General features: G+C 36.0%; 2 protein-coding genes across 3 annotated transcripts in view; one reads left to right on the top strand and one right to left on the bottom strand.

Annotated features, from left to right (window-relative positions):
• PDE1A (phosphodiesterase 1A) overlaps window positions 1–10893 on the top strand; it is a 478638-nt gene extending 467745 nt beyond the window's left edge. For both annotated transcript variants that reach the window (XM_054478972.1, XM_054478975.2), the window contains 2 exons: window positions 3748–3864; window positions 7914–10893. In XM_054478972.1, coding sequence (XP_054334947.1) covers window positions 3748–3821 — 74 coding nt within the window. In that variant the 3' untranslated portion in view covers window positions 3822–3864; window positions 7914–10893. The remainder of the gene's footprint in view (window positions 1–3747; window positions 3865–7913) is intronic.
• Window positions 10894–19524: 8631 nt separating this feature from the next.
• PPP1R1C (protein phosphatase 1 regulatory inhibitor subunit 1C) overlaps window positions 19525–27293 on the bottom strand; it is a 151914-nt gene continuing 144145 nt past the window's right edge. The window contains exon 6 of the mRNA XM_054479003.2: window positions 19525–21944. The gene's annotated coding sequence lies outside the window, so the exon portion shown is untranslated. The remainder of the gene's footprint in view (window positions 21945–27293) is intronic.

Here is a 27293-nt window from a genome sequence, read left to right as displayed (position 1 = left end):
TCTCTAATATCCACTTGATAGTGTGTTTGGTGTAATTCCTTGCAAGTCTTATTCACAGCACCAGGAGTCTAACACATTATGATTCTAATATGGTAAAAGTGAGCTCAAATTGCAATCTAAAAGCCTAGATTAGCTAAATTTAGAGGATTTCTGTTGGTTTTGGTAAGTCTGTCTCTCCTATAACAACTATCCCCTCCCTGCTCCTTGAAGAATTGAGACTCTATTTACAAAGCAAACCCGTAAAATTTCTATCATTTTACAAATTACTTTGTTAGATTTGAACTTTTGAAACTGGTTGAGATGAACTCTTTGAAATGAACAGAATTATTGATGTTCCTTTATTTTCACTGTTTTTCCTGGCTGACAAACAAGTTTATATGTAATTTCTTTGAGCAGGCCACTTGCATTCATTTCTAATGAGCAGCTTTCTATATATATGACGTTGCAAATCCTTTCAGTAAAATGAAATTCAAAGGTGACGTTACTGGTCTTCTTGAAGTACCAGTGAATTAAAAGCCAACTGTCTTGACTTCAGGTTGTCTATTTATGATCTGCGTTGCAGAAAGTCAACTGATTATTCTGGGCCTATTTCTTGCCTGAAAAATGAAGTTAGACTAGATCAAGTTTTAATCCAGGGTTGTATAGAGAGGGTCAGAATACTTAGAGAGGGATTTCTTTTTACTAGTCTTTAACTGAAATTTATCATTTTCTTTATTTGTAGGAAAGAATACATATCAACATTTATGGTATTTTTGTCATCAATAGAACTATATATCTATTTATTATATACTTATTATACACTTATATTTAGTGTAGTGACCTTGAAGTATCATTTTATATCATTATTTCAAAACTACATAGGTAGACCTTCAATTAGATCTTTTAATTTAATGCATTAATGAAGCATATATAACACTATAGCACATCACTAGGTTTACCTAAATATATTGATAACTGTATTTTAAGTAGAATTCTTAGTAATCATATATGTTTTATTTTATTTATAAATTGTACTTTGAAAAGCTGGCCGTAGGCTTCACCAGACTACAAGAGGGGCCTATGATTCAAAACCATTCATAACCTTGGTACATGGGTGTTTCTCAAAGCCTTTATATGGTACACTCTTGGGCCATAAAGGTCATCTAAGATGATCTTTAACGGATTGAAAATGCAAATTATTTCCTCTTTATGGGAGAATGATATGTCAGAATGACTTCCTTTTTTATGAAGGACTAAGGGTCACTAACAAGTAGTACTGCCCAGGTTAATTGTAAAGGCGCCTACAACTAAAGATTTATCAACTAAAATAATGTAATTTGGATTTGCTGAGGACTCTGCTATCTGGCTGTCGTGAAATTCCTTGGCAATTGTGTGTCTACTCCTGAAAAGAACTGGAATTTTAGTTTTCAAGGAAGACCCTTTTCCAGTGCTACAAAACTCTTGAGTTCATCATGGTTTTTAATTGTTGCTAATCACATGTACAGAATTATTATTGGGTATAATATGTGTATCATCTGGGGATTTGTTATTTTTTATAATTGCTGCCTTGTTACCATTTGATTGCTTTCTTTTTCTTTTACTCTTTTATTACTGCTGATTTCTTTATCCACTAGAAATAAGATAAATAATTTGGTGGTGGATGGCCTTAGTAATGGCCTTTACCCATTATGAAAAGTTCTCTAAAAAATTTTGAGAATCAGTGAATTAGTTAATTACTTCTATTTCTTTCTTGTAATTCAGTCTGTTCTTTTTACTATGTTCTGTTCTATTCTAGACTGTTTTGTTCTGTTCTAATCTAGTCTTAAGTAACAGAATATTAAATCAGAATTTAAACCAAGACTCTAACATGATGTCAGAAAAAAAAACTGATTTTTGAGACAAGAATTTCAAAGAAGATTCAAAACTCAGTAATAAGATGCATAAAACCCTTTTCCAATTCAAACAAATGAAAAGGTCAGGTTACTGAGCTTGAAAAAAAAAGATTTATGAAGACGATTTCTTTAAAGACTTCTCTGCTATTGGGAAAAGTGCAGAAATGCTTCCTTCTTCACCTCAAACTAAGGGAGGAGAACTTCACCAAGACCCTTGGAGAGATTGAAGTTAAGAGGATATTGAGAATGGAATCTAGCTCCTTACCTGAGAGATCTAAAGAGTTAAATGATGGCAGGTGAGCCAAAGGAGAGAAGGCTGTGTAGATTTCAGCTTTTCTTCCAGTCATTCATGGAAACAAATGCCTCAAGAGTATGTCATGTGAACCAAATGTACCCACCCACATTTGGAAAGTTGATGGGACCTCAGCAGACACAAGCTGGAAATGTACCAGCAAATTTCCAGGGGCTGTGGACATTGTAAAGAAGCCAGAGATTCATGGGTCTTACCAACCTGGTAAAAAGCCACGGTCCTTGGCAAGAATTCTGTTAAGAGCCCATGACTGTGCTCACAGAAAATAAAGGCAGCTGTAAATGCCTGCCAGGTCTAGTGAGTGCAAAGCCATCCTACAACACTTCTGCTCCTCTTAGCCTTCTTCTCTCCCCTGCTCAGGAGTCCAAAGTAGCCAGTGGAGGCAAAGCAAACAAGAAATGAGAGAAACATCAACCATACACACCCCACCCCCCTCCACACACACAGACACCATTTCTGGGTTCTGTAACAAACAAGGTGGGAAAGGAGTCTTATCTTTGTTTGACGATGTGTATTACATGAGACCAGACCTTCTATTGTCTGATTTGAGATTTTGGCAACTTAATGTGATCACAGGATGTTTTTAGTTCTCTAAGAATGATCAGGAAAGTAATGAGACTACCTGAAATTTTGATCTTGGCTGAGAAGATAAGTCCCCACCCTCCATATTGTAAAGACAAAATTGTTTTGTAATAGCACCTTATAAATTCTGTATGTCCACTAATTACATAACCTCAACAAAAGTCTGCTGCAACTGAATTGATACAATGCTACAATATATGTTAAAGGAATCATAACAAAGTTAATTGGTGCAAAGTTTAATTGTTAGAATATCTTTACTCAAACTTCAGACAGAAAGAACCTTTCATTGTATATGACTATTTCCTGAACTATCAAGATATTTCAAGTAATTGACTCAAAAATTAATTTCTGTTTATTTTGTTTACTTTGTTACTTATGTAATAAGACTCTTTCATCTAAATATTTTGCTTTATACTTCTATTTTCATAGATTCTCTACAACCTCTCCAGAAATGTTGAAAGATTTTTCCATGCTAATATTTTATTTTTCTTCAAAGTTTATATGGAAACTGAGTGATTCCAAGATTAGTTTGTCTTGACAGATGGTATCTTAAACACTACTATCCTTTCATACTCATTTTTAAATATTCATAGCAACTAAGCAATGTATGGTTAAAAAAAACATTGATCGTTAGAAGGTTTAGTTAAAGGAATTTGTTCCAATTTAAAAATATTCAGAAAAAAACATGATTTTTTACATGGGATTTAATAGATGTTTAAACATGTTTCATCTATTTTATTTCTGTATTTTCATATTAAATCACAGCTTGAGAAAGTTATGTAACCAACAGAAGATAGCTTGTTATACTATGTAGATCCACAGGCTGAAAGGAAAATGTTTGGTATCTTTGAAAAAATGCGCCACAAAATCCATTGTAAAATTCAGTCTTCAACATTTTACAAAGTTCTTCAGTCTCCTAACCTTATTAGTTTTTCCCAAAGCCTTATTTTGTTTTGTTTTGCTTTTGTTTCCTTATGTTTTTAGGTGAACCTGATCTTCATAAGAACTCAGAAGACTTAGTAAATGCTGAAGAGAAAGATGATGAGACACATTCATAGGCCCGAAACACCTTAAAGACTTCTGTCATTTTAAACATGACAGGTAATTTTATTTTATAGACCAGAAACTTAACTTCTAAAATAAATGGTTTGCAGAATACCATTATAGATGAAATTATCTTATTTAAATGCCCTCCTAGATTTTTTTTAATCTCTATCATCAATCCTTTGAGACAAAATCTTAACAGGTAAACTTTAAATATTTACCTTTTCAAATAGTTCTTAATTTGTTAATCAACAAAAATTACATTTACTGGAACTGAAATTTTCAATCTTTAAAAATAATTTTAAAAATGGCCGGGCACAGTGGCTCGTGCCTGTAGTTCCAGCACTTTGCAAGGCCAAGGCGGGAGAATCACAAGGTCAGGAGTTTGAGACCAGCCTGGCCAACATAGTGAAATCCCGTCTCTACTAAAAATATAAAAAATTAGCTGGGTGTGGTGGCAGGCACCTATAATCCCAGCTACTTGGGAGGCTGAGGCAGGATTGCTGCTTGAACCTGGGAAGCAAAGGTTGCAGTGAGCCGAGATCAGGCCACTATACTCCAGCCAGGGTGACAGTGCAAGACTCCATCTCAAAATAATAACAATAATAATAATAATAATAATAATAAAAAATACGTTCATGGGGATGTTTTATCCTCCTTTCTTTTTCCACATCATATAAGAAATATAAATGTTTTAGACTGATTTCTTGTTTTATTTCATGTAAAAATATGTTTATACCCAGTAATTAAAACAAAGCAAGTGCATATTATAAAGCAAATATCATGTTCGTTAAAATCTGTGAACATGTGCATCTATGGTTCTCTTTTTAAAAATTCAGCTTCTAGGGCTTGTTTTCAGTCTACCAAATTATTAACTCTGGGAGTGATGCCTTGAAAATTTGAATTTTTGATAAGCCAGTCTGTTGATATTTCTGTCCACTAAAATTGAGAACCACTGTCTTGAACCAATGGCGGAGATATGGGCAGTTAGAAAGGAGGGATGTGTATTTACAATGGAGATGTCTTAATATCTACTAAAAATAAGAAGTAAAGAACAAAATCCAAGTGTTATAACACATCCTGTTATGGGGGTGGTGGGTTGGGGCAAGAGAAGATGCTTAGGGTACCATTCCAAACCTTAGAGATGTTGTTATTATTACTTCCACAGCTGTTACTTTAGATATGAAAGTGTTAAAATGTGATTTGCTTTTAAAATAATTTCTTCCTCAATATTCTTGAGTTACAAAGACAGTTAGTTGTAAGACTGTCTTTTATTCATAAGAATAGTTTCATGAATAGCAACAATAAAGTGTCAGGCCCTGTGGTGAACATCTTGCATATGAAGTACCTTTTTGCATTTTTCTTTTTTTATTTTTGGAGACCGAGTCTCACTCTGTTGCCCAGGCTGGAGTGCAGTGGCGCAATCTCAGCTCACTGCAACCTCTGCCTCCCAGGTTCAAGCAATTCTCCTGCCTCAGCCCTGCAAGCATCTGGGACTACAGGCGCCCACCCCCACGCCTGGCTAATTTTTTTGTATTTTAGTAGAGACAGGGTTTCACCGTGTTGTCCAGGCTGGTCTTGAACTCCTGAGCTCAGGCAATCCATCTGCCTTGACCTCCCAAAGTGTTAGGATTACAGGCGTGAGCCACCGCACCCGGCCCCTTTTTGCATTTTTCAACTAAAAAAACCCCAAGGCTAGAACAGTGTGCGGCCCGCTCAAACTAAATATAATATTTAAGCCCGAGCAGATGATTTGGCAATTTTTTTTTTTTTTTCTGTCAAGGCCAGTTAAATTATTTAGCTTCCTTCTCAGTTTGAGAAAGCCCTGCCTTTGGTGCACAGTCTTCCAGGAAATGTGGTCTTCAGTAGCACCTTATAAATTTTGTATGTTCACTAATTATGTAACCTCAATAGAATTCTACTGCAACTGAGTTGATACAGTCCTACAGTATATGTTAAAGGAATTATGTCAAAGTTAATTGGTGCAAAGTTTAATTGTTGGAATATCTTTACTCAAACTTCAGACAGAAATTCACATAACTTCGCAAAACAAGCAGGTCTTTTAAATGAGGGAAATGAGTAAGGTCTAAAAACAACAGGAGGGGTGACAATTGGCAACTGTGACTCAGGCATGGTGTCTGGGAGACAACAGGCAGTGATCAGTCCTGGAAACAGAAAGGACACAGCACACCCAATCTGAAGGCTACAGCCAGCCACTCTTTGGCTCTGGCAGATTTTTACTCTGGAGGAGTAAGGGCCCAGTGTTGCCAGCTGTTTCTAGTGGTTAAGAAAGTTCTTAAAGTAAACTCTTCCAATTTTTCCTATTGGCTCAAAGTTTTTTGAAATGTTTTGTGGACAAGACAAAAATAAGTCTGAGGGTCAGATTTGGCTTGCAGGGTTTCTGTTGCAAATTTAGCACACCTTCTTTGTGACTGATAGCTAATTCTTTGCTGGCTGCCATCACAGAAAATGTAGATGTTATCGCAGCCTGGCCATGTCTCTGAAAGCCATTACCTGCTTTGTTCTCAATGTGTAGGTCCCACTGTGAGGCAATTTCCCAGAAAATATTGAGCTCTAGTTAAATCTGTGCTGTGTTGAGACTTCATAAATCAATGTGCAACACTACACTTAGGACAAGGAAAAAGCCCTTGAAATCTACTTTTCACATTGTTGTATAATTTCGCCATCATTTCTAAGAGATTTTAGACCACGAAAGTGTTTTGTTTTGCTTAAATTTTTCTTTTATGTTTTTGTTTATTGAAGGAAATAAAATGGAATGGTTGGATATATAATCCCAGGCTGCTTTATTATTTAAAAAGCTAATGGCATATCATTTATCACATTATCTTTCTTGAAAGATATGTCAGGTATTTCTGGCATTTCCAAAGCAAGCCACTATCAGACCTGTTACCCACTGGGAGGAAAGTGTTCCCTATCACCACTGGTGTCTACTCTTTAACGTTGAGTGTGCTATCCAGCAAGAGATCAATATTGATGATTTGTGGGCTGTATTTAGTCAGTAGACTTGCCTGGACTTTCACACTGATTTAAAATATCTTTTGGAATGTCTTTAGGTAGGGCTTATGTTCTTTAGTTGACTACAGTCCCTGTGAGTCTAGTTGTTTTACACTCACACTGGCCCACTTAACTCATTTACGTTACCTGACAGGCCCGTATGCCTATCTGATCTAGAGAACCAGAGTTGTTACTGGAATTGAACATACACACATACAAACACACGCACACACACCCAGAGCAGAAATAGGAAGAGAAATTCCAACTGATATAAAACCACTATCTATTAGAAAGATAGTAAAGAAAGCCAGGACCAGTGCGGTGGCTCATGCCTGTAATTCCAGCACTTTGGTAGGTCAAGGTGGGCAGATCACAAGGTCAGGAGATCGAGACCATCCTGGCTAACACGGTGAAACCCCGTGTCTACTAAAAATATAAAAAATTAGCCGGGCGTAGTGGCGGGCACCTGTAGTCCTAGCTACTCAGGAGGCTGAGGCAGGAGAATGGCGTGAACCCGGGAGGCGGAGCTTGCCGTGAACCAAGATCGCACCACCACACTCCAGCCTGGGCGACAGAGTGAGACTCGTCTCACCAAAAAAAAAAAAATAAATAAAATAAAATAAATTAATTAATTAAAAAATTTTTAAAAAAGAAAGCCCTTATTTTTGACAAGGTATGTAAAGTGCAATGTGAATTGCCACACAGTAATTGATACTTGTGTATGACTAAGTGATGACCTTCAGTTTCTATGTTTTCTTTTCTTTTTATTTATTTATTTTTAAATTCACAGATAAAAATGGTGTGCAACATGTTTTTTTGAAATTGTGGAATGGCTAAATCAAGCTGATTAACATATTCATTACTTCACATGCTCATCTCTTTTTGTGGGGAGAACATTTAAAATCTCTCTTAGCAGCAGTTTTCAAGAATATGATCCATTGGTTTTTAACTACAGTAACCATGTTTTACAGTAGACCCCTGAACTGATTCCTCCTATCTAACTGGAATTTTGTACTCTTTGACTAGCATGCGCCCAACCACTCCCCACTCTTTCTTCTCTGATCCATATTTTCGTTTGGATTTTATTTCAGGACAATGAAAACAGCATGAAAACATCCTAAATTCTCAACTTTCCACAAAGCTATGGCTCTTCTTTCAACATAGAATTGGATTGGGCCATTTTAATTGACTCCTATACAAGGAATTAAGAAGAACATAAATTTTGAGCTAGTAACTCTGGCCAAATAAATACACTCAAGTTTTTATCAGAGTTTTTGGCCAGTGCCTCTGCCATTTCTTTCCCTCCACAATTTGGCCTTCTTCAATCAAGCCAGATAAATTTTTGAGACAAAAGTCAGTTTTTAATTTTTCTTGCTTTGAACCCTGTCATAATGACTGTGCAATACATGTGCAGAAGATGAGGTATTTTAAAATTTACTTCCTTGCACTGTTTTACACAGAGTGCTATAACTATAAATTTTTCAAGGTCTTAAATAAAAGGAAGCAAAAACAAAATTATGGAAAAATTTTTTTTGTTGTGCTGGGGAATAGACTATTTAGATTGTCCTTCTTATTTTAAATGCATGGGAACAGAGTGACAGGTGGGATGCTGAGAAGCTGGTTGAAGCATCAGAGCAATGCTACAGTCCAACAATGGAGCATTAGATCCCCAGCTAGGTGACCTGATGAACACCTTTGTAAACTCTCATACCGGGAAATGGCAGTGAAACCTTTTTCTGAACCCATGGACCAGCCTGCGTCCATCCCCATGGTTTCAAAGCACGAATGCATTACCTCCATGGGTGTGGTTACAAGCAAGTCACATGCTATCTACAGTTCATGATAACAAGACCGTCAACCATTGGTGGAGACAGACACTAGAATGGAAAATGAAATTTGCCAATGGGATGTTTATCCCATCAGAATGTAACAAAATATATTACCAGCCAAGAGATAAGAGACAAGAATGTGTGTGTGTGTGTGTTCAAAAATGTCTATGAAAATGAAAACCCACACTTTTCTGTACAGATAACATTATTTGATGTGACTTTTATATTTTACTACACAGAAACAAACTGCAGCCCTCAGAGGCCCTGCTTCCTTGTCATGTTTTGCCTGAGCATGTGCAAAGCCTTTCTTTTGCTTAAAGCTGAAAAACTACCTTTATGCATTGTTAGCTGACAAGAAAGATCAAGCACAATTAGACGTTGTAACTTTTCACTGTACAAGCATTGCAGTGATTGTGAGCTTCAGTGAATTTATCTTTGTGAAAGGTAAAAATTGGCTGGAAAGAATTAAGAGTAGCCATAAATTAAATCATGCAAAGGAGGATCCATCCATCCTAACGAGTTTTCTGCTGCACCTGCTTCCTTCCTGGGTTCCACAATGTTAAGCAATATTTTAGAAAAGGGTACAATCGGAAGCTTTTAAGCCTAAGTGGTGAGATTTTATAACTCACAACTTAGATCTCTTTTAATGTGTAAGCCATATTCTATATGCATATTTAGTATGCATCATTGTAATTTAAGATATATTTGGATGTAGGCTGTATAAAATGCTTTTAATTGTTCTGTGAATAGATCCTTAGCTTTAGTTTCACCTGACTCTTGTGCAAAACACAGCTAAATAATTGAATTGTATTATAGACATTATGATGTAATTGATATTTTAAATGTAAGGAGTAAGATTGATCTATAATAATGTGCTGGGGAAAACATTTATAGATATGTACATCATGGTTACTTTTTGTCCTTTCAAATGGACTTTTTATTTCTATTTATGGAGAGACTGTAACTACTGCTTTTAATGTCTTTTTAAAGCAAGCTATTTACCAGCTAGAAAATATCATGCATTTAAAATAGAATCTATCTGGGGAGTCTAATTACTATTGTTCCTATTTGAGCCAGTTGTCTTTCAGTAAAGCTGTAGAATCTCTCAAAGAAGTAAATAGAAATACTACTTCTTAAATGTCATAGGAAGCATATCCACTTTGTTTCTATTAATACTTTAAGATCTATAAGACCTTATTACTAAAAAGTAGAGGAATATAAAGAATTCATCAATTTCTGTATATGGGCTTTAACCTAATTTTCCAGGTTATGCAACTTATAAAGCACTGTGACCAAACTTCCAGAGAGAGTGAAAAAAAAAAAAGAAAAAACAGTTTTACTCCTTCAGAAGAATTGTCATGCTACTGCTGTACTTATTTTCCTCATCTCTCTCTTTCTATCTGCTACACTCCCTCCTTTTCTTTCTTTTTCTTTTAAGCTTTCATATTTATTCCTTCCTTTGTTTTCCTCTCTGTAAGACAGCTACTACTTAGCACTAATTAGTAGAAAGTCAGAGTGGAGGTTATCTGTGCATGTCTTCCTGCAAACATTACTGTTGAGGCCATCTGAAGAGAGGGATTGATAGGTTAGCCTGTTGCACCGGGAATGTCCTGCTTTGCATTTTCAACCTCAGCTCCCCAACATATATATCTTGCAGTTTATATGCCTTTTCATTTAACCGAAACCTCTTTTATTTAATTTTTAACATGACAACCTACAATTCTTGTGTTTTTATTATGCTGTATTTTTCTGTGTTTCTTATTACATGTGATTGCTAAATAAATCATATTTGAGGGAAAACATTGTGAAACATTTGGTGTTTTATGCAATTCAATTTAGTGAGGCATTGAAAAGTTGGAGAAATTGGGGGAAACCCAAAGGAGACCAACTTAAAAATTGATATGAGTTTGGTAAGAAAGTGCTTTTTGTTCCATTAAATAAATACTGATTGAATTACTTATTATTATACCTATTATTCATAAGCTCCTGGCTGGAAGCATGATGCATATATGAATATGGAAATATTTCCTCTAGAAATTTCAAGTCTTATAAAGGAGATAATCTACACAGACTATAATTTATACATAATAGCTAGAATGCCACATAACAAAGTAACCAGTTGCAAATAAAATGCACCTATGTATATTTGAGGAGGTAAAAAACTGCTTCTGTCTTCAGAGCTTTCAGGACTAAGTGGTGCATCAGTTGGCATTTAGTAAATAAAAACAAGTTTATAAACATTGCCTATTTTCCATGTGTGGCCTCCATGTAAATGCTTAACAATATTGTCTCAAATCCTCACAATAATCCAGTAAAGTGGTGTTGATATGAACAAAGGAAACCAAGTCTCAGAGAAAAAGCTTTGTCCAAGGCCATGCAGGTCTCCATTGGCAGACTCCACACTGGATTTGGTTCTATGTTTCTCTGGCACCTTGTTTTCTTTCTACAACCTCCACGTGGGGCTGGGCAGAAGCACAGCAGAAGGAAAGGCTCTGTGAAGAAGAGCAACGTGAATAAGGCAACACCAGAGAAGAATAAAGTAGCAAAGAGTGTTGAGTCAAGGTGAAGACCCAGTGAGTCTCAGTTAATTGAATTAAGAGTAACTGGCATGGTATGTGTGAAACCTTAGGCTGTGTCTCTATGAAGCCAATGAGTTCCAGAAGAAGATGTAAAAACTTAACTGGTCATCAAATATATGACACTTAGCTGAATTTTTTACTTTAAGTATGATTACATGATAAATTTCCACCTAATATCAAAAAGCTTTCAAAGGCTATATTTTAAATATGAAAGTCCATATTTATATTTAGAAATATTATTTAGATATAAAACACGTATTTCCTTTGGAAGCAATACTATATTAAGCCTTCTGTCCTCTGTTTAAATGTTTATCTAAATACGGCAAAGCTTCTCTACCATTTAATACAAGTCCTAGACAATAAAGACAATGTATATTTTAGAGTCTAAAAAGCAAACACCTAATAATGTCCTGCATTGTTACATTAATCTTATTTCTTTGGAGGTGATTGTAAATATTTAAGATACATTTTCTATATATGGGCCAACATTATGTTTAAAGCTCTAGTTGGGGTTTTTTATCCCTTAATAACATTAATTAATTTCTAGATAATTTTCTTAATATGTGTGAAGGTTGGAGAGTTTCCTTTGCATCTCAGTTGATATATTTTTATCTCTGACAATTAAAGAGTATAATCATGTAGTTTTAGTTTATTGTAGTCATACTAGTGCATTATATTATTTTCTTACGTTATCTGTTTTACTTCCTACAACTACTCTGTAAGGTATTGTTATTCCTTATTATAGGTAAGGAAGTGTGGCAGAGGAAGGTAAAATAATTTGTGTAACGTCAAGCAACTAGTAAGTAGAGGAACGAGATCTGAAGTCTAAGGGAATCTGACTCAGAACCACTAGGCTAGGTTGCCTCTGGCCACCGGAGTAGGATCTGTCATGTTTTTTCTACTTATGATCTTCATTACCTTCCTTTTTTACTCTTTGTTCCATTTTGCAGGCTCTTGTCCCTAAAAACTATCAGTATGAGAGGGAAAAATTTTCAGTGACCAACAGCAGGACTGTGTGTGCTTTGGTGACCAATTTAACCATGTATTACTGTAGAAAAGGTGTCTTTTATTTCTGCAGATGGGAGAAACCATTTTCCATACTTAATATATGACTGTAAAATGTCCTTTTCAAAAGTAACCACTGGTCCTCACTCTAGACTCTTGCTACTCAAAATGTGGTCCACACCTGTGAACTTCTTAAAAATAATCTCAGGTTTCTATTAAACTGGAATTGGCATTTTACAAAGATAACTAGGTGATTTCTATACAAATCACTGTTCTAGACAGTAATTACATACTATGGAGAGAATTCTAAGTACCTACTAGCCACTTAAATACAAGGTTGTTTTTCTTCACTGTAGAGGTTCTTAATAAGTGACTTTTGACTCCTGTACCCTTCCTCAGATCTATCAGCAAACATCATGGAACAAAGGCCAAAGGTTCAGGCTCTTGCGTCATTTAATGAAGTATATATATCTGTATTGATGAAATGTGGTTCCTTACATGAATAGTTAGAGGAGGACTTGGAGGAAAGACATTAAGTCTTGGAAAAAGACATTAAATGTGTGAGCATGACCATATGGCTTTTACAGCAAAAAAATCTTTGAAAGCAAAATTCTTTACAAGAGGCATTAACATAGTTGATTGATCCTGTTTTCATTGGCTTATCAAATATTGCAATTGAATTATATAGCGTACAAAGGCAACTTTACCTTGCACAAGTGATAAATACATAACTGTTAACCTAAAAACGTAGTTCGATGTGTTTCACTCTTATCTGTCAGCTTTTTTAAAAACCTTAAAATACAGAAAAAGTTATGGCGAATACGCTTGAAATGTATGGGGTAGGATGAGGGAGAGGACATTAAACATTAGAGCTAATTGCCAAGCCTAGAGTGGAAGGAAAAGAGTTTGTGTTCACTTTGGAAGCAGCAAGCCATCTGAATTCAGAAACATACTAAGGGAAAAAAAAAGAAAACAGGGAGCTGATATTGGTTTATAGAAGGAAAGGGAGCTGGGTGTATTTTCACAGTGATATAAGCCCAGAGAGTGTGCAGGATGGGTAGCTGGGAGACTTCATTCCATCTGAAACTGTGGGGCGAGCCACACAGTGAGAAAAAGATTCGTATTAGGCAGTAGGAATGAGAGACAACTGAAAAGGAAAAAGATGGGCAGTGTGTGAGATGACATTTGTTCTTTGGTTTCCTGAAGAAGCATTGGCTTTGGGCAACTGAATTTGGTTGGGCAAATTTTTCTGCATATGGTACAACTTTCTGTCTTTTTGAGTCCTGTATTTACATCCCATCATAAGCCAACCGACAGTGTAATTGTTTCTTGCGTGGGTGTCTTATTTTCTGTTTGGGATTTGCACCTTGAAGAGGCCGAAGCATGCCCATAGGATTCTCAGGAACCTCCCCTGACCTGAAGGACTTTTAAATTAAATAAATACAAAACTCACAACATTCAGCTTTTCTCTAGGCAAAGCCAGGCTCAGAAAGCCCTGCTAATGTGGCAATGTCATGCCTTCAGGTGTTTCTTGCTTTCAAAGCACAGAGGTAGACATGCACCAACCTATTCAGAAGTCAGATGCTCCAAAGGTAACGGGGACTAAGCCTGTGAGGAGGTACAAAACCGAGGGGCTGTAGTATTAATCTATGTGCTGTAATTTTAAATTTTAAGATAACAGAGAGACCCAAGGCATGATTAATAAATTTCTGGAAGGTAAATAGTAATAGCCACTAACTGATATTATATCTTGAGATACACAGCTGAGGTGTATACACACACACAGAAACACACACATATATATAAAATCTTCCTGATCTCGTATATGTGGAAGAAAAAATTAATATTATGAAGATCTGTAGTGAGTGAGAGTTTATATGAAGAGCAGGAATGTATTTTTTTTCCAAGTCAAACTTTTTTTCTATAGATATTATCCTACAAATTATCTTTTAGAGATCACATACTCCCTAAAAAAAAAAATTTTTTTTTCAAAATCCTTGACTTTGGATGTTGATGAAATGTTTACTTTTACCCTCAACTTCATTGGCATTCCATCTTAGCATTTCTAAATTATTACCTAAATACAGATATAAAATATGTCCTTTTTAATGTACTCATTCTAAAAGGTATTAAAGTGCACTAGAGTTCATTATTAAAAATTGATTTTCTGATGAATAATATCATACATGCATATGAACAAGTGATAATAAAAATGTCTATTTAGAATTAAGAATATACCTGTGCATCAAGCATGGATTAATTTTACCTTAGCATGTGTGTGTGTTTGTGTGTATGAGTGTGTGTGTGGGCATGTAAAACTTGGTGGTTTCAGATGAAATATTAAATTAGAGATTTCAGAAGGGCGCAATGCCTTACACCTGTAATCCCAGCACTTTGAGAGGCCAAGGCGGGCGGATCATGAGGTCAGGAGTTTGAGACCAGCCTAGCCAAGATGATGAAACCCTGCCTCTACTAAAAATACAAAAATCAGCCGGGCTTGATGGTGTGTGCCTGTAGTCCCGGCTACTGGGGAGGCTGAGGAAGGAGAATCATTTGAATCCGGGAGGCGGAGTTTGCAGTGAGAGGAGATAGCGCCATTGCACTCCAGCCTGGGTGACAGGGCGAGACGCCATTTCATTAAAAAAAAAAAAAAAAAAAAGACATAAAATAAATTAGAGATTTCAAGTTTCTAAACTCCTTGTTTTCTAACTCCTGCTCCACTCGTTGAAATCACAATTTTCCCACTGAGAAACGGAAGCAAGTGACAGCTACAGTGCCTTTTAAATGATAGTTTGAATGATATTTGTCTCAGATTACAAAAGTAATATGCATTTAATCTCTTATTTGTAAACAAACTCCATTTTGTTGTTGTTACAGATAGCATCTACATAGCATTCTTCGCTTAGTCGGCAAGGTAGACTAGACATTCCATGGGGTCAAGGGGTTTATGTTTTGTTACTTTGTTTTCCCATAGCCTAACACAGCTTGCACACGACATAGCCTGACTGTTTTTTATTGAATTTGTTAAGCTGAAGTCAGCTATATATTCCTGAAGTCTTTTGGGGTTTACCTCTTAAGATTGTTGCGAGAAGTAAGTGTATTGATGGAGGTAAGGAACTTAGAGCCTATTGATTCATGTACTTTAGTGTTAGCTATTTTTTGTTCATTTATATTGGCATTTGTTCCTGGCTATGTGATGCAAACCTACTAGGTTGGTGCAAAAGTAATTACAGTTTTTATATCTGAACATGTAATCACTAAAATTCATTGAGTGCTTACATAAGTCTGCTAAGTTCTAAGTGTCTCTACCAACTTATTTCTCACAGCAATCCTAAGAGATAAATATTACTGTTATATCCATTTTATAGAGAGGAGGACTGAGACAAAGCTAGGAGAAGCAATGCATTCATGGTCTTCCATCCTGGAAGATGCAGGCTTGGGATTCTGATTTCAGAGTTCATGCCCTCAGCATCGTTCTACTCTTTGAAAACTAAACCAAACTTCAAGAGATTGCTGAACTTGACAGAATCTACGATTTCTTCAGCTGTTGAGAACCTTGCCATGGCATTGTGCTTGGGTCCATTTAAAGTTAAAGCATATAATTTCTATAAGGATTATAGACTCATTTCTTCTTTCTAATCAAAGAGTATTGCATTGTTTAAGTCTTTCCCACTTTACCTGCGTTGAACATTTGGCTTCTCTTTCCAGCTCTTTTTACTTTGTCTTTTCTGTATACAGTTATTATGCTAAATCTCCCTAATGAATTCTTTGGAAATATTTCTCCTCTTCTTAAAAACAATTTCTCCTTGTCTACATCAGAGGTCAGCAAAATTTTTCTGTAAAGGGTCAGATAGTAAATATTTTAGGCTTTGGAAGCCACATACCATTATACCACCTTCATCCTGCTGCTCCTCCTCCCCCTCTTCTCCTTTCCTTTCTCCTCCTCCTTCATCATTTTCTTCTCCTCCTCCTCCTTCTGTTTCTTCTGATTCTTCTCCTTTCTCTTCCTTTTCTCCTTCACAACCATTTAAAAGTGTAAACTATTCTTAGCTGGTGGGGAGAGAGCATGCAAAGACCGGCTACATGGCAAATTTGGCCCACAGGCGTGCTCTGCACAGCACTACTATCAAAGAACTTGGTGCCCTAGGAAAAAGAATGAGGCTGCTTCTGCCAGAGACTGTCACCCCAGGAGCTCCAGCTTCCCCAGGCCCTGCTAGCCACCCTGAGGACTGCAAAGGTCACTATCTATCTCCAGCACACCTAACACTCATTCCCAGTACACACATCCGTTTGGAAGGCCTGGCTACATCACTGGTTCTCAACCCTTAGCATGCGTCAACATGGCCTTGAATGTTTGTTAAACTACAGAAGTCTAAGCCCCATCCCCAGAGATTCTGATTCAGTAGTTCTGGGATGGGGCCTGAAGCAAAGCTAATGCTGGTAGACTGGGGATCTCACTTTGAGAGCCACTGGCCAGCAGGTAAACCTTATACTCCTTAGCATAATTTTCAAGGCCCCTCACAGCCTAACCCAGCCCATTTTCAGTCTAGCCTTCATTACGGTTTTCACTGTTCCTGATGCCTTTGCACTGAGTGCCTCTTCTGCCTGTCTTGCTGCTCCCTTTGTCATCTTTACCTGTCACTGTCCCTCCTTCCTCTAAGGATCTATGCATTTGCCCTCTCTCTCGCAAAGCCTCTTCTCATTCCTCTAACCAGAACTCCATCTCCTCTTTGGATGAACACTGATCTGCTATCCCTCTGTGCGAGAGAATTGCAGCTCTCTATCATACACTTGCTGCTAGATTTTTGGGGAAAAAAGCACTAAGTTTTACACACAGTAAATGTTCAGTAAATATTTGTTGAATAAATGGATGTGAATAAATGAATGAAGTCAGGAAGGAAAAGTGTATTATTATTTGTCTTGCTTGGTATGTGATTGAGTCAGTCCTTTTCAGATAACATCTCCAGTTAATTTAGTCAAAATAAGACTCACTTTTCAAGCACTTTAGATCTGCAAAATCCCAAAAGCCATTTATGTTTTTTTTTCTCAGAGCAGACAAATGGGGAGTGCATTAATTCTTAACAGCATACTAAAAGCAAACCTGAATCATGTAAGAGAAACAGTAAGATCTCTTCATCTCTCTCTTGTCTGTATGCTTGGGGAGATGGGTCTGCTGGTGTAGAGATATGTTCATAACAGCAAATCCTAAACTTTGCTAAGAAGAAAAGTTCACATTTCCTAGTTGATTTCCTACAGCCTTGACAATTAATAATGGGAACCATACAGGATTTAGAACAATAATGACTAATTCTTAGTCATTGGTGGTTGGTAGCTGCTAACTGTAACATTTTCTAATCTGAAGACATTTCTTAACCATTAATACTTTTATAGAATGGTAAAATAATGACAAAGAATATTTAAAGGGTCCAGACAGTATCTGACCCATTGTTTGGCCCTTGATGAATGGAAAATAACATTATTTTGTATTTATCCAGATACCATTAAATTTGTTACATTGTATGTGGAAGACTTGAGGCAAGAAATGTCTCACCCAAGATATCTCGTGAAATTTGGCCTTCAGTTCAATTTTGGACTTAACTTTGTCATTTACCAGTGCTGTGGTCTTGGACAAGCCTAAATTTTTTCATCTATAAAATGGAAATAATAAAAGTGCCTATCTCATAGGTACTTTTGGAATGATTAAGTGAAATGTTCTATATAAGGTGCTGAGAATATCACCTGACACACAGAAAAACAGAAATAATATGAGCTATACAAATAAAAACCTACCTAGAGCTTCATCCCTTTCTTTTAAAATTAAGTGATATTTACAGTTTCAAGAGCATAGCATGGCTTTAACTTTAGTAGCAATATCTTAAAAGTCCACATGATGGAGAGGTTGCTCCATGCAGAGTAGACCAGCCATTCCATAGTAAAGATTATATTGTCATTAATTTACCACTTATGTCCTTGCTTGAGAGGAAAGGCTAAATTATATGTGTATATTAATTAGATACAGAAAGAGATTAATATATAGATTTGTATATGTATGTGTAGGTAGATATGTTGATTTGTTCATTGGTTGCTATATCATGTAGATATTCTATTTGGGGGAACAATTTTAATGCAAATATTAAAGAGAAAAATATCAACATAAAGATAAAATAACAGTAACCTTTGTATTTCCTAGACTGCTTGTTAAATAAAAAATATCATCAGACATCCAGGTGCACTGAGAAGCAACAATAGCAATTTCTCAAAGAGGAAAACTATGTACACGTACACACACACACACACACACACACACACAGCAGCAAACTCCCCCAATTTCACGGACTCTTCATTAGCAAAACAAGCTTTCTGCAGAGGAAATGAAAAACGAAGGGACTTTTCATAAGTGGAAACTGTCCATGTGAGAGGAACAGACTCATTCACCAAGCATGGTAAGTCAGATGCAGTCTAAAAGTCGAGTGAGTCAACACTGAAATCACCATCAAACCTTTCCTCAGACAGAAATGGGGGCAAAAGGAAAATACCCGTGGTGCAAAAGACGCGTTCATGTGGAAATGACTTAGCAGCAGTGGACAGGAAGCTGCTAAGAATAAGTTGTGTGGCCAGAGAGGGAGAGGGAAGGAGCTGGCCTTGCCTTCCCCTGGGTCCTCTCCCTCTGGCTATCTTTCTCTTTTCACCGGAGGCACCCTTTGTGAGGACCTCCTCACCTCTGTTACTGTGTCCAGTTTACTCTGGATGTCCTCTTCCGTTCTCACCTGGCTTCTCCCTAACAGACAAGAATATGGAAATTATAACTTTGGGAGGTATTTATTTAGTAAAGGGTTTTTTTGTTTTTGTTTTGTTTTGTTTTGAGATGGAGTCTCGCTCTGTCACCCAGGCTGGAGTGAGTGGCGTGATATCGGCTCACTGCAACCTCCAACTCCAGGGACAGTCACTGCAACCTCCAGCTCTGCCAGGGACAGTCACCCCAGGAGCTCCAGCTTCCCCAGGCCCTGCTAGCCACCCTGAGGACTAATAATTCTCCTGCCTCAGCCTCCTGAGTAGCTGGGACTAAAGGCACATGCCACCATGCCCAGCTAATTTTTTTGTTTTTAGTAGAGACAGGGTTTCACCATGTGGCCAGGCTATTCTCAAACACCTGACCTCAAGTGATCTGCCAGACTTGGCCTCACAAAGTGCTGGGATTACAGGCTTGAGCCACCGCACCTGGCTCTTTAGTAAAGTTTTATTTCTCTGTGCTTAATTTAATAGAAATCAAGTTAAATTTCTTCTCTATCTTTCCTTTAGAAAGCTTCTTTTTTATTTCCGTACAGCAAAACATTTTATGAATATACAGATATACATATTTAGTGCACATTTTATATATATGTGTATATATACATATTTTGCATACACATACATGTGTATATAGAGATGTATACAAGCACATATATAAATTACAGACTCAAACACACACACACACACTGCTCAATAGAAAAAAATTTCACTCCACATTGCACAATGAAAGAAAACAAGGAGATTAATTTTGGCAACTGTATTTTCCCCAGAATATTGCATTAAATTATCTTTTACAGATATAGTTGTGGGTGTTTATGATGACAATGTCTATTTTTTAACACTGTTCTGCCAATACGACAAAAAAATTACTTTGAAAAATCTCATTTAGGTACTAACTGGTTCCAATTAACTCCTTCCTATATATTCCATTTATTCTGACAATAAAAAATGTGTAGCTCAAGCTTGTTATCATATGCAAGTCCAGGATTTAGTAGTATAATTCCTGTCTTAGAATTGACCTTCATGTCATTTTAATTTTTAAACTATTGGGTGTTCTCTAAAGCAAATAAAGGACCAATGCAATATTTAAAACACTTGACAAATGTAACAAACAAGTGACAAATTCAAAATAGAAAAATCTATGTTTCATTAGGGTAAAAGAAGAGAGCAACATATAATTAGTCTGCTTAGGAAAACACATTCACAGAATATATGCTGCAGGAGAAAGTAACAGGAGACTCACTCATCTACTGCAAGGCCTTGAAAAATGTTGGTCTCTGTAAACAATAAAGAAAGAAAAGATATTCTTCTCTAATTATTAAAGAGATGTTCAACCATCTGCAAACTATTTTTTTAAGTTCTTGTTGTTCCCTTCCTTTGATTCATGCAAAGCCATGTCGTACCTTTGCTACTTTTGAGAATAATGGGACTTTGAAGTCAATTAAACTCATTCCTCAGCTTGAAGGGAGCAGCAGGTAGAATGTTGTCTTTGGCTCCTCATTAAGTAGCATATTGTTCCTTTCAATGATCTAATATCTACAGCATAATCCACAATTCCGCATGTAGGTCTGGGTGATTATGCTTTTTCATATTATTTTTATTTCTTTGGCAATACAAAGTCTAAGAGTAGGAAGTAAAAGTTAGTACTTAAATCCTGGGGCAAGTAGGGAGGATAATAATAATGAACAATTTGTGAAATTATTTTTATTTTTATTTTGCAACTTATGAGAAATCAAGAAAGGGAAACAAATTAAAGATTGATGCCTTATTCTTTAAGAAAAGGTTATACCTAAGATTGTCATAAACTCAGCAATTCTCTCATTTTACATGATAAAGGTTATTTTTAAAATATAGATTTAGACATAGGAAACATTTTTAAATGAACCATATACTCTTTTTATTAAAGTTTCAAATTTACTTCTTTTATTTCGTATAAGTCATCTTAGTTTGAAGTCAGTGCCCAAGAATTAAAGTAGAACTCAGGGTTTTCTTCCCAGCTTAGCCTCATTAGCAAAAGTATCTGCCTATGCTTTATGTCTGAATTGGAGGAAGTTTAGCTCTAAGTCAATATATAAGAGAGTATAAGAAAGAATAAAAGTCTATGGCTCCTATGGAGGATGGGCTTTTTTATTCTAAAATCTATCACAACTCAAACAGGTCAGAAGCTAGTTAGTGGAAGCGTTTGTTGGATTATTGGTTCATTTGGGGACACTTATTTTCTCTGGACTCTAGTTTTCTTATCTATAACATAAATCCTACCTGTCATACATATTTAATGTGATTATTAACAGAGAAACATAGGTGAAGCCACTTAATTAATTATAAATAATTGAATAAATCTTTACTAGCAGGATGGCAATAACAATAAAATAGCCTTTTTATTTTTATAAGTCTGCTGTATAATTCAGTAGTTGGCAGGTAGTAGACTATCAATAAAATCTGTGGAACTAAATTAAATCAAGACCAATGGAATTTGAAAAAGAAACAAGGCAATAAATAAACACAGTGGAATTTGAAAAAGAAACAAAAAAAAAGTGCTTGAAAGACTCCCTGTTGTAAGAGAAGGCTCAGATTCCAGAATTAGAAAAACTAAAAATGAATCACTTAAAATTTACCTAAACTCAACATCCCTTTTTTAATTGTAGAGAGAAATAAACTAAAACCAAAGGGAAGAACTTGGCAAATGGTGTAATATAAATTATTAGAAAAAAGCAATAAGTGAAGAAACAGCTTCTGAAAAACATGTCAATACTTATGTATAAAATATCTAAAGTGCTTCAGGAGGTAATCCAGCAGAAAGCAACGTGGCATCATGATGGGATCGGAGGTGGTGTTTGTTTTGTGTTGGGATTTTTCCAAGCTCAAGTAGAAGCACAGCACTAACAAGTCAACTTCTGGTTGTTATCAACTCATTTTGCACCTGGAGGAGAAAAAGAAAATACTTCAGAACACAGTGGAAACTTTCCAGAGGATTTAATACCATGTCATGTAAATCTCTGTAAAGGGAAAAATCTGGTATGCAGCACTTAGTAGCAACAAAGCTTGGGGGTTAGGATAGAGTCAATTATCCAATTAGTGATTCGTAAGAGGAAAGTTTTCCTGGAAGAACTTCTAAATTTTAAAAACAAACAACAAGCAAAAAACTGATCGTCACTATTTAGGTCATTTTCTGAAGGGAAATTTTAAAAGACAGAAATCAACTGGTTACAATGCTCATTTTATTACATACATACATGCATACATACATACACACATACATACATATGCATGTGTGTGTTCGTGCATTTCTAACTCAAGCAATTTTATTCCGTTGGCTGTCATACAAGCACACAGATCTTTTCTCTTCTGAGCCCATATTCTCATAACACTGCTGCTTTCTGTCTATTCCCATCTCTTCTTTTTTCCTTTACAACTTGCCTGCAGTTCTTGAAAGAAAATTAGAAAGGAGAAACAGATCTTAGAGTCAGAGGAGCCCTGACAAGATTATCTGATCTTCTATTGTATCATTCTCCACGTTTTACCAAGCAGAAAACTCAGTTCTAGAGTGGTTAAAAGACTTGCCCAATGTCACACAGCTTTGATAAAAAGGAGACGCTACCTTTTGCAATATTACCATTTTATTTCCTTCCAGAAATTTATCATTATCAGAAATGATTTCATTACTTTATTAGTTTACATGTATTTGACTGTCTTCAAACACTAAAATATACACCTATGAGTTTAAGGACTCTCACTATCTTATTAATACCTAGAATCCCCAGCACTTAAACAATGTTTAGCATGTCATAGGTATTCATACATATTTATTAATAATGAACTAGAATTTTGGTCTTGTGTTTGTAAAGGATACCTTTTAAAACTTCACCAAATAATCCTATGAAAAACAGCATAGAATAGTTAATAATATCTGACTGGTTCTATCCAGCCCGTATTACCTAATATATGCATTTTTAATTGGCAAAAATGTCTACAGAATGTTAATATTTTTAACTCCTTGACAAATATGAATAGTCTGTGGTTCATTTAAATGCCTTAAGGAAGAAGAAAATCCCAAAACTCTGTTCACTTGGGAATCAGATACTGCTGAACGTTCAACAAATACCTATGCTCACTTTCACGATGAGAACCCTAATTTAGCTGGGATGTGGCAAGGCACCTGGTTAAAAATATTTACTTTCTCCAACACCGTTGCATCAAGGGATAGTCCGGTGACACAGTTCTGGCCCACGAGACATTAGTTGAAGGTTTCTGAAAAAGTTTTGCTTCTTTGCTATTGGTTCTTCCCCTTTTCTTCCCACTGTTCTTTCTACTTGGACCGAACAGATGCCTGGAGCAGCAGCTTGGTTGAGATGTGAGTTTACAACTTTGAGAATGTTAAGAAAAATGAAAATTGTCTGTTGCTTGCTGGTGTCTTGATTCACTGTTCCAGTCCTAGACATTTTATTTCTTGACATAAACATACCTCTGCACCATTGTTTGCTGGTTTTTCTTTTATTTGCTGCCAAATAATTTTCTACATGACACAATTTTGAACTTTCTAAGTGTAAATTTGAAGAAAAATTCTCTAGGCCTCACTTTTTCTACCTGTAAAATGAGGGACATAGACCAGAACTGTGACTCATTTTCCAGCTCAGAAAATGCTAGCGCCTCTAGACGGCTCTCACCTCTTGAAAACAAAGTCATGGTAATGTGCTCCACAAACCTTACAAGTTTATGTCACCAAAGTTCAGCTGGACTTCTGGTAACTGTCTGCCTTGTAAGTTAACACTTTGTCTGGAGAATTATTTGCTGAATATACTCTAATATTCTGTTACTTTCAGGATTCTAATATGGTAATTTTATATACTGCTGGGATTCTCACTGTGTTCGTTCCTTCAAATTAGCTTCACTGTTACTGAAATTCAGAGAAAAGGGAAAACCCTGTTAAGTCATGTTTATAGCCTAAGAAATTAAAAACAAAGATGAATCCAATGTCATTTTAATTTACTTCATCAAGAATTTTTCCCTTGTCTCCAAGTTACAAATTCCCTCCTTTGCCTACTTTTCTCTCTAATCCACTCTCTTGTTCATCTTCCCTCTATAGACCAAGTCTCCATTGCCTGCATGAAATATATTATTATATTCAGTAGGGGAAGTGGCTGCACCCCTACACACAATGTCTGTGTCCACAAAATAAATGTCAAGGAAAGACCTACGGTTGAGTGGTAGCCTCCTTACAAAATGTCATCAGGTACCTATCATTCATGTAGATTATTTCAGAATTTACAGGACAATGCTGCATTGCTGTGTGAATTATGTGAGAGGTTTGCATCTCACGTATTACATGAGATGTTTACTCACTTAAAATGTCATTTAAAACCAAACATTCCCTGTAGCATTTTTATAAAGCTCTTCTCTGATATAGTTCTTCAAAATGTTATGATGTTATAAAATCTAACAATGTAATTTTAACATAGACAAAATAGACATTTCTGCAACATAGACATTTCTTATTAATTAATGCAACCAATGGAGCTTTGAGGACTGGTTTTTGGAATCACTGACTTAGAGAATAAGTAAGGGCATTTCTTTTACATTCTGCTTACTCAGAGAAAGCAAATATTAAAAATTGTATATGTATATAGACACTTTAATGTAAGTAGACATGCTTTTTCTATTATTCATTTTGCAATTAAACTGTTTGCTTTTTGATAGTGGCCAAAAAAACATATAAAGACTTTAAAAAAATACAATATACATGGTTTATTTATGAATGCATAAATCTATATCACAATTAAATGCACTCTGTAATACTTACACTTAAGTTGTTTGCTATGACAATATTTAAAACCAGTGCTTCCCTAAATGCCCACATTAGAAAGTGGGAAAGATCTAAAATTGACACCCTAACATCACAATTAAAAGAAGTAGAGAAGCAAGAACAAACAAATTCAAAAGCTTGTAGAAGACAAGAAACAACTAATAGCAGAGCAGAAGTGAAGGAGATAGAGACATGAAAATCCTTTCAAAAAAATCAATGAATTCAGGAGCTGGTTCTTTGAAAAGATTAATAAAATAGATAGACTGCTAGCCAGACTAATAAGGAAGAAAAGAGAGAAGAATCAAATAGACACAATAAAAAATTATAAAGGGGATATCACCACTGATCCCACAAAAATATAAACTATCATCAGAGAATACTATAAACACCTCTACACAAATAAACTAGAAAATCTAGAAGAAATGGATAAATTCTAGGACATATACACTCTCCCAAGACTAAACTAGGAAGAAATCAAATCCCTGAATAGACCAATAACAAGTTCTGAAATTGAGGTAGTAATTAATAGCCTACCAACCAAAAAGCCCAGGACCAGATGGATTCACAGCCAAATTCTACCAGAGGTACAAAGAGGAGCTGGTACCTTTCCTTCTAAAACTATTCCAAACATAGAAAAAGAGGGATTCTTCCCTAACTCATTTTATGAGGCTAGCATCATCATGATACTGAACCTGGCAGAGACACAACAAAAAAAGAAAATTTCAGGCCAATATACCTGATGAACATCGATGTGAAAACCCTCAATAAAATACTGCCAAACGGAATCCAGCAGCGCAGCAAAAAGCTTATCTACTGTGATCAAGTGGGCTTCATCCCTAGGATGCAAGGCTGGTTCAACATACACAAATCAATAAACATCATCCATCACATAAACAGAACCAATGACAAAAACCACACGATTATCTCAATAGATGCAGAAAAAGGCCTTTGATAAAATTCAACACTCCTTCATGCTAAAAACACTCAATAAACTATGTATTGATGAAACTTATCTCAAAACAATAAGAGCTATTTATGAGAAATCCACAGCCAATATCATACTGAATGGGCAAAATTCTACCATTCTCTTTGAAAACTTTGTCTTATGCAAGACAAGGATGCCCTCTCTCACCACTCCTATTCAACATAGTATTGGAAGATCTGGCCAGGGCAATCAGGCAAGAGAAAGATAAAGGGTATTAAAATAGGAAGAGGGGGAGTCAAATTATCTCTGTTTGCAGATGACACAATTATATATTTAGAAAATCCCATCATCTCAGCCCAAAAACCCCTTCAGCTGATAAGCAACTTCAGTGAAGTCTCAGGATACAAAATCAATTTGCAAAAATCACAAGCATTCCTATACACCAGTAATAGACAAACAGCAAAATCATGTGAACACCCATTCACAGTTGCTACAAAGATAGTAAAATACCTAGGAATGCAACTTACCAGGGATGTGAAGGACCTCTCTAAGGAGAACTACAAACCACTGCTCAAGGAAATAAGAGAGGACACAAACAAATGGAAAAACATTGCATCCTCATGAACAGGAAGAGTCAATATCATGAAAATGGCCATACTGTCCAAAGTAATTTATAGATTCAATGCTATTCCCATCAAGCTCCCATTGACTTTCTTCACAGAATTAGAAAAAAACTACTTTAAACTTGATATGGAACCAAAAAAAGAGCCCGTATAGCCAAGACAATCCTAAGCAAAAAGAACAAAGCTGGAGGCACAACACTACCTGACTTCAAACTATACTACAAAGGTACAGTAACCAAAACAGCATAGTACTGGTACCAAAACAGATATATAGACCAAGGGAACAGAACAGATGCCTCAGAAATAATGCCACACATCTACAACTATCTGATCTTTGACAGTCCTGACAAAAACAAGCAATGTGGAAAGGATTCCCTATTTAATAAATGGTGTTGGGGAAAACTGGCTAGCCATATGCAGAAAGCCGAAACTGGACCTGTTCCTTAAATCTTATACAAAAATTAATGAAGATGGATTAAAGATTTAAATGTTAGACCTAAAACCATAAAAATCCTAGAAGAAAACCTAGGCAATACCATTCAGGACATAGGGATGGGCAAAGTTTTCATGAGTAAAACACCAAAAGCAATGGCAACAAAAGCCAAAATTGACAAATGGGATCTAATTAAACTAAAGAGCTTCTGCACGGCAAAAGAAACTACCATCAGAGTGAATAGGCAACCTACAGAATGGGAGAACATTTTTGCAATCTATCCATTTGATAAAGGGCTAATATCCAGAATCTATAAGGAACTTAAACAAATTTACAGGAAAAAAACAACCCAATCAAAGAGTGGGCAGAGGATACGAACAGACACTTTTCAAAAGAAGATATTTATGCGGTCAACAAACATATGATAAAAAGCTCATCATCACTGGTCACTAGAGAATTGCAAATCAAAACCACAATGAGATAACATC

The sequence above is a fragment of the Pongo pygmaeus genome, chromosome 11 (assembly GCF_028885625.2).
Source record: "Pongo pygmaeus isolate AG05252 chromosome 11, NHGRI_mPonPyg2-v2.0_pri, whole genome shotgun sequence".
In the NCBI taxonomy this organism is placed as follows: domain Eukaryota; kingdom Metazoa; phylum Chordata; class Mammalia; order Primates; family Hominidae; genus Pongo; species Pongo pygmaeus.
Note: the sequence above shows the minus strand (reverse complement) of the source record. Positions and strands in the feature narration are given on the sequence as shown.